The 8,081-nt window shown below is 53.5% G+C and overlaps 1 protein-coding gene, 1 long non-coding RNA gene and 1 pseudogene across 11 annotated transcripts in view; 1 reads left to right on the forward strand and 2 right to left on the reverse strand.

The window, feature by feature from the left end:
- ODF2 (outer dense fiber of sperm tails 2) overlaps positions 1 to 1,689 on the reverse strand; it is a 28,343-nt gene extending 26,654 nt beyond the window's left edge. For 4 of the 10 annotated variants that reach the window (XM_019728731.3, XM_088793628.1, XM_088793629.1 and 1 more), the window contains exon 1: positions 1,526 to 1,689. In XM_019728731.3, coding sequence (XP_019584290.2) covers positions 1,526 to 1,689 — 164 coding nt within the window. Of the gene's footprint in view, positions 1 to 225; positions 369 to 1,525 lie in introns of those variants that run through there. The other 6 variants (XM_019728735.3, XM_019728732.3, XM_019728734.3 and 3 more) reach the window with 4 other exon arrangements.
- LOC109445902 (uncharacterized) lies at positions 893 to 3,153 on the forward strand. Its single transcript, XR_002137103.3, has 2 exons — positions 893 to 1,306; positions 1,977 to 3,153. It is a non-coding gene; the product is annotated as an uncharacterized LOC109445902 (long non-coding RNA).
- A 2,348-nt stretch (positions 3,154 to 5,501) lies between these two features.
- Positions 5,502 to 7,296, reverse strand: LOC109445998 (peptidyl-prolyl cis-trans isomerase A pseudogene; annotated as a pseudogene).
- Positions 7,297 to 8,081: the final 785 nt, after the last annotated feature.

Consider the following 8,081-nt stretch of genomic DNA (forward strand, 5'->3'; position numbering starts at 1 on the left):
CTACCAGGAACTGGGGCGGCTGGGGAGGGAGGGAGATAAGGGGGCAGAGCTGAGATCATGTGTCTGGATTGTTTTCCTCCTTCCCCTTAAAAATGATTTCCAAATATTTCGGCCCAGACTTTCAGTACACTGAACAGGAAAGCTGGAAAAAGAAGCCTCCAACCTGGAGGCCCCTGACCACCTTTCCCTGCCCTCCAGTGGAGGGGCCCCCCACATTGGCAGTACCTGGGGGAGCCGCCTGAGGATGAGGCAGACATGACTAGGCATCAAAGCCGCAAAGGTGGACAATTGGGTCAGCAGGCTCTGCTCAGGGGGACCCAGAGGGGCTTGTCAATGAGAATCTCAGGGGCCCAGCATCAAACGTCCTCTCTGAGGGGGAGGAGGGTGGAAGCTTTGGGGGTGGCACTTGGATGAAAACTTGGGAGGCGCTCCTCTCTACTGTCCAAGTCGCACAGCAACTGTCCTGCCAAAGTGGGGGGAGATAGGAGAGGCTGAGCGACCCGTGTGACTGAGGCCAGTAGGCGGGTAGGGGGACGCGGTGGGAGCTCCCCTCCCCAGGGAAGAACGGGCAGCGGAACTTCGAGCTAAATCACCACACCCAGGCCCCACCCAGGAGGGAAGGCGTGTGGCCACCAAGGGTAAAACCTGAGGTGCTGGCTGGCTTTCGTGGAGGGTGGGAGAGAACCGCTAGGGCCCAAGTGGGCCCCAAAGGGCCAGAACCCACGCAGGGAGCTGTAAGAGCGGGGTATGTTCTGGGCGGGACCAGGGCAACTGTCTCCTAGGAGAAGGGGCGTTCCCGTCTAACAGATACCCGGAGAGGACCAATAGTATTTGAAGGAGCGAGGAACGGAGGTTACCGGTGATAAAGGGGCGCCCCGCCGCTACTAGGTAGCCCCGACTGCGGAGGGAAAATACCCTGGCGCAGCAGCAACTTCTGGGATCTAGCATCCGAGTTAGAGGGGGTTAGACGCCGGGTTGTGCAGGGAGCGGGACGGGACCCCCAGAGAGGTCCCCTGGAAGGGCAAATTAGCCAGCGGGTTCGGGGACCCGGAGGCGGTCCCCGGGGGACAGCGCTGCCTACAACGAGCGGACAAATAACTGCCGTGCCCAGGCCCGCGGGGAGGGAAGGGCGGACGGGGCGACGCCCACCGGCAGGCTAGAGGGCGCGGGACCAGTCTCCGTCGGCGGACAGAAGGGACGACCACCCACCAGCGGGCAGGAGGGAACCAGTTTCTGCCCATAGAGAGAAGGGCGAAGCCCTGCCAGAGGGCAGCAGAGAAGCGAGCCGAGCCCCGCCGGTGGCCAGGTGAGGAGGGAGGCAATCGGCCCGCCCGTTAGCGGGAGGAGGCCCGCGCCGGTGGGCGGGGCGGGGGTCCAGATTCTGACGGGAGCTGGACGAGCGCGCCCGAGGGCTGCAGGCGGGGGCCACCCCAGCGGGGGCCAGCCCGCCCGTGGGGACCAGGCCGGGCAGCGGCTGCGGCGCGCCCCGGAGCGCCTTGGGTCCCGCCTAGCGGAGGCCTCTCACCAGGAGCGACACGGCTGCGCCCAGAAACGCCTCCTTATGAAGTCGTTGAAGTCTGTGGCCAGGGTCGTGCCATGGAGACGCCGTGGCGGATGTAGTCCGGCTCCGGCGGCGGCTCCTCCCCGCTTCCGCCTCCTTTTCCGACACCCGGTCGGCAGCTCGCCCATTGGCCAGTTCAAACCCCGCCGTGAGCCTCTCGGGTTTCGCCATTTAGGCCTAGGCCCTGGCGTCACAGAGATGCCCCACCCCGCCCGAAACTCCGCCCGCTTTCAGGCCACGCGGCCCGTCGCCATGGAGACGCGCGACGCTGCCAGCGGGCTTTGCCCGGGCTAGCCCCACGGTTCAATGCCCTGCTAAACCCCGCCGCTATTTTTACCCTGCCTTCGGTCCTCCTCGAGTCCCAGAACTCAAAGGAGCATCACAGCTCTAACTCGCTCCCTTTGATATGTTTTAGGAACTGGGCTCAGAGATGGGGCGCAGAACAAGTTAGTGGCTGGAGCTGCACCCTGCTTCTGGAAATCCAGCCCTGTCTCTACTTCGTTGTTGGTGCAGAGAGGGAGCCGTCCTCTGCGCACCGTCCAGACTCTCCTCCTCCCACATCGCCCCTGTCTTTGTCCAGACAGGAGGCAGGGTCCGAATTCCCCTTGCTCCTCATTGCCCTCCTGCACACCGAATGCCGCTGTGTCTACAGACCTACTCCAATGAGGTTCTCGCTCTGCCGCCATCTTCTCAACTAGTTGCTTCACTGTCAGCCAATTATGAGGGGCTGTCACGTGCCTCACGGTGCCGCCCTGGATTCTGGGAGACTTTAACATCCTCAGGGCCAACTCTGGCTTCCAGTTCCTCGAGATGGTCATCTCCATGACTTCCCCTCCCCCCACCCCGCACCTTAGCCATGCACCCCCAGGGTCACACAACTGGTTCACCTGAAATTTTAAATTCCAGCTCCTCCCTCTCCAAATAGAACCTGCTTTCCTGCTTTGCTCTCACAATCTAATGCCTACCAGGTTCATTCTTCAGGGTTAGGGAGCATTCCACTCCCTTTGACCTGTTCATTTTCTCCCTGTTGAATAAATGATGGATTCCCCAATCCCTTTAACCCAATCATCTGAGGCTCCGCAAAGACCAAACCCACAAATCATTGCCTCCACTCTCAGCTGAGCCCTACCACTGCTCAGCACTTGTTCTATTTGTCCCTGGACCCCTCCACTTCCCCACTGTGGCTTTTCCAAACCTTTGCCTCTTCCCCATGCCATATCCAGCTCTCCTTTTTCTTAGAGAAAAATAAAGCTATCGAACGGGATTCCTTCCACCTTCTCCACCCTCCCTCATCTTTGTCTTCCCCTGCTCTCCAGTCCCCCCTTCAGAGCAAGAACTGCACAAGATAAACTTCTTGCCTCCAGGCCTAGGTGAAACACCTCTGTAAAATGTCTCTTGCTACCCCCAAGACAGGTTTGTCAATGCTCCCACCTTCATTGACGCAATATTAACTCTTAACTATGTGCTAAGCCCAGTGCAAGGGACACTAGACCAACACATCCCACCAGTCTTCAAGGAGCCCATGGCTGACCACTCGAACGGGACCAGACCAGATGAAACGATTAAAGCTTTTCCCTCCACACCTTTTGAAAGAGTTTGCCTGTGTGGTTTCCCCCTCCCCCACTTCTTCCGCCCAAAGAGGGTATGTAATATGTATTAGTTTGCTAGGGCTGCCATAGCAAAGTACCACAAAATGTATTGTCTTACAGTCCTGGAGGCTAGAAGTCTGAGATAAAGGTGTCAGCAGGGCCGTCCTCCCTCTGAAGGTGCTGGAAAAGGTTCTGTTCCAGGCCTCTCTCCTGGCTTCTGATAGTTTCTTGGTAGCAGAACTCTAGTCTACACGTGGTATTCTCCTTGTGTGTGTCTGAGTCCAAATTTCCCCGTTTTATAAGGACACCAGTTATATTGGGTTGGGGCCAACCCTGCTCCAACACAACCTCATCTTAACTAATTACATATACAACGACCCTATTTCCACATAAGGTCACATTGCACGTTCTGGGGTTAGGACTTCAATATATAAACTTGTGGGAGACAAAATTCTGCCCATAACATAGTCCAGATGTTGTTTTAAGACATATCATAGAATAGACATTAATGAGGCCACGGCCCAGCTTAAGAAATAAAAGAGACTTAATTGTTTTTTAAACCAGAAGACACTATCTCAAAATGTTAACACTGGTGATTTTGTTTTTCTCCTGTTTTTCTAAATTTCAACAATGAACATGGGCTTTTCGTGTTAGTTAGAAATAACCACAGATGAAGGAGCAGCTGCAGCTCTGGGCCCGAGTCCTCCAGCTCAGGCTCCAGACTCTCCATTTACCCAAGGGCCCGATTACCAGTTATTTCCATCCAGGAGCACCTTCCCCAGGGGCCTGATGCAAGGGCCACAGCACTGCCCCGGGGAGAAGGAAGAGCTGGGAGACAGAATTCTCCCCTGCCCTATCAAGGTCTGGCTCCTCTTGGACCCTTTGGCCAACCACTCACTGACCTGGGCCTCTCAGGCTGGATGGATGCTGGGCTCAGCCAACAGTCCTGGTTCTACGGTTGCCCAAACCAGTGGTTCTAAAAGCATGGTCCAAGTACCAACAGCATCAGTATCACCAGGGAACTTGTTAGAAATGCAGATTCTTGCACCCCACCCCAGACCTATTGAATCAGAAACTCTGGGGGTGGGGCCCAGCAATCTGAGTTGTAACAACTTCTCTACATGATTCAGGTGCGCTCTGAAGTTTGAGAACCCCTTCCTACACACCGTCGGGAGGGATCTTGGAGGGTAAATCTTGTCGTGCCCCTTCATTTTCAGAGGGAGAAATGGGCATTTTACAGAGAAAAAAGGGACCTGGCTAAGTGGCACAGACAGTTAAAGTGGCAGAGGGGAAACTGGAAATTAGGTTATCTGTTTCCAGAGCCCCCCACAACTTGTTCTGACTCAGGCAGATTTCCCAAGCCCATCTTGATTCACTCTGTCACTGTCTGAAAGGTCACGTGATGCCAGTGACCATCAGCGCTGGACTCTCTCCATGCCAGGCACAGTGCCACTCTCATTAGCTCATGAATCCTCACGACATCCAGTGAGATTGGCACAAGTGTCAACCCCATTTTATAGAGCAGAAAACTGAGGTTAGAGAAAGGTCAGGACACTTGCCCAAGGTCACAGAGCTAGAAAGGGCCAAGACACAACTCAAACCAGCCTTCTCTGCCCCCAGGACCCATGCTGTGGCTAGCAAGACCACAGTTTTGCTAAGACCAAGGTTTGCAGAGACCGCCACCATCCAGGAAGGGATCTTCAGCATCTATAATTCGGCTGTGAAACCAAAAGGACACAAAAATCTCTCTGAGCAGGCAAACAGCCAATGCCCCAAAGCTACTGCCACTTACTCATAGGAAAGACCCTTGTCTCTTCGTTTGCACACAGTTGTACCAACCGAGGGGTCAGGGGCAGAGCAGATGAGAAGCAGTCCTCCAGGAGGGATGTTACTAGACACAGCTCTTGCCCACTGATCCCATCCCCACTTGCTCACTTTCTCTGTCATCCATGCCTCCCCCAAGAAGCCAGTGTACCTCAGGGCGAGGCTTCCCAACCTTCTTCACAGCAGGGCATACCTAGAAAACCAAGATATTTGCACACTACTGCCCTGAGTAGTTTGGAGGTCATGGGGGTGGGGTGGTATTTGGTAGTCTAGATGAACATTTCATAACACATTCCTCATAATACATATTAGGGTTAGAAACTATAGTATAAAGTACTGGGGAAGATATTAAAGCTCAGTTTTGTATGAAACTTCCAAATAAAACACGATGCTGGGTAAAAGAAGACAGACACAGAAGACCACATACTGTATGATTCCATCCATAGGACAGTTTGGAAAAGGCAAAACCATAGGGACAGAAAATAGACCAGTGGTTTCCAGGGGCTGGGGTGGGAGGAGGGAATTGACTGCAGAGTGGCACAGGGGAACGGTGGGGGGGAGTAGGGAGCGGTGGGAAGGCTGTGGGGAGGGGTGGCGGTGGTGCTGGTGGTATATAATTATGTATATTCCACATCTGCATTGTAGTGGTGGTGACACAACTGTTTACATTTTCAAACATCATCAAAGTAAATTAGCAGTCTTCCCAAACTTGTCAAGTCCTCTGAATGACCTGGGGTGGTTTGGTTCACAAACAGTCAGACCTCCCCCTCAACCTAGTGAGCCAGAACCTTGTAGCATGGAGATAGGAGGGGGCAGGAATCTGCATTTCAACAAGCTGCCCAGGTAACCAGTGGTGGAATGGGGGCCAGGACTTCTGAGCCAGGACTGGATTCCAAGCTTCCATCTCCAGTCCAGACTTGAACCCTGATTCCCAGGTTCACACATCCAACCCCTACCTGACATGCGCACCTTGATCTCAAATGAACACGTCTAAAAATAACCTCCTCCGCTGCCCCCACACGCAGTCTGCGCCATTTCAGTTCATGGAAGTTCCATTCTTCCAGTAACTCGGGCCAAAAACTTTGGCACCATCCTCAACTTCTTTTTGTTGTTGTTGTTGTTTCATTTTTATTTCATAATTATAAACTTAACTCTTCGGTCCAGCTAGACTTGGAGGGACATAAGGAGAACACGGAACGCAAAGAATTGTGGGTGAAGGTGCTCTTCTGAGCTGTGGAAGGGATGGTCTGGCGGTTAAGATAAAGCACAAATCAACATTAGCGTTGTCCACAGACAGCAGTGGTGACCTTCTCACTGGTTTTGTCATTCTGGACCCAAAGTGCTCCACGGCAGCCACAGTCCCCATGCCCTTTTTCACCTTGCCAAAGACCACATGTTTGCCACCCAACCACTCAGTCTTGGCAGTGCTGATGAAAGACTGGCAACTGTTTGTGTTGGTCCCGGGTTTCCCATGGACAAGATGCCAGGACCTGAAACTTCAGGATGAAATTCTCATCATCATAGTTCTCCCAGTAGATGGACTTGCTGCCAAGGCCATTATGGTGTGTGAGGTCACCATCCTGGCACACAAATCCCGGATTAATTCTGTGAAAGCAGGAACCTTCATGAACTTTCTCCCCTGTCCTCAGAGCAGGATAGTTTTCTGCTGTCTTTGGAACTTTGTCTGCAAACAGCTTAAAGGAGATGTGGCCCAAAGACTTGCCGGCAATGTTGAAGACCGGAGAACCTGTGGGATTGACCCCGGCTAAGCAACGCAGGGCAGGTCTGGGGGCAGTGGCTTCAGTGTCTGCCAAGCCGCTTCTTCTCCTCTTGAAATTCTGTCCGCTCTACCTTCTCACCACACCCACTGTCAGCATCCTGGTGTGAGGAACTATCACGTCTCCCCTGGATTATTACAATGGGTTCCTAACCGGTCTCCCTATTTCTACCCCGGACGCCACCCTGCACACACACACCAGTTCATTCTTAGAACAGTAAGAACAGTAGCCAGGGTGAACATGTTAAAATAGAAGTCATTTCTCTGCCTTAAACCCTCTGGGGGCTCCTTATCTCAGAGTAAAAGCCACAATGGCCTCCAATGGCCTCTCTGCTCTGGCCCTGACCCTGGATCCATCATCTCCAGAACTTGGTTCCTCCTTACTCACTCTGCTCCAGCCACACAGGCCTCCTTGCTGTCTTCTGAACCTGTCCGCCCTGCTTCTGCCTCAGGACCTTTGCATATGCTGCTCCCTCAGCCTGGAATGGCCTTGCTTCAGATATCCCTATAGCTTTCCCCCTTACCTCCTTCAAGTCTTTGCTCATCTGAGTTGTTAAGTTCTCAGATCGTACTTGATATCTCCTCCCTCATTTTCCTCTATAGTATTTACCCTCTAATATTTATTTATTTGTTTCTGTCTGTCTCCCTCACTAGAATGTCAGCTCCATGAAGTCAGGGTTTTTGTTTGTTTATTTTATGTCAGTTTTATTTACTGCTGCAGCCCTAGTGCCTTAACCTGGCCCATAGGAGGTGCTCAATAAATGTTCATTTTAAAGAATGAAGGGGATACCTGAAGCCTGAAGAGAAGTGTCTTGCTCAAGGTCATAGCCATCCAGAATCAATGGCTTTTACTCTTGGAACGAACAAAGCACCAATCCCACCGCTCTGACCCAAAGTCCTTCTCACAGCCATGCCAGGTTCGGGAACCAAGGCCCGGCCAGCTGGACCTCATGGCCAGAATGAAGGATAGCCCAGCCTTAGGGGGTGCCGGTCAGATTGTGCCAGGACACAGGTGCTTACACGACCAAGTCAAGGGGCTGCCATGGGAGAGGGGCTCCTCTGAAAAAGAAAACCTGGAACTGCCGGTTTCACAGTCCTGTGCTGGTGTTGGCCAAGGCAGCCACAGCCTAGGCAAGGGGCCACCTCCCCACCCCCTCCAGCTGCCTAAGTGCAGGCTCTGGAGACAGTTACTAGGCCCAGAAGCCTGACAGGGGCGGCAGGTAGGAGGATGGAGGCAGGCCAGCAGTTCAAAAGCAGAAAAGCAGAAGACAGTGGAGCTGGGGCTGGTAACCCACTGCACAGGAACAGATTCCAAATGCCCCAGGCTCCC

Source organism: Rhinolophus sinicus, chromosome 16 (assembly GCF_057876585.1).
Source record: "Rhinolophus sinicus isolate RSI-liver-muscle chromosome 16, RSI-T2T, whole genome shotgun sequence".
Classification (NCBI taxonomy): Eukaryota; Metazoa; Chordata; class Mammalia; order Chiroptera; family Rhinolophidae; genus Rhinolophus; species Rhinolophus sinicus.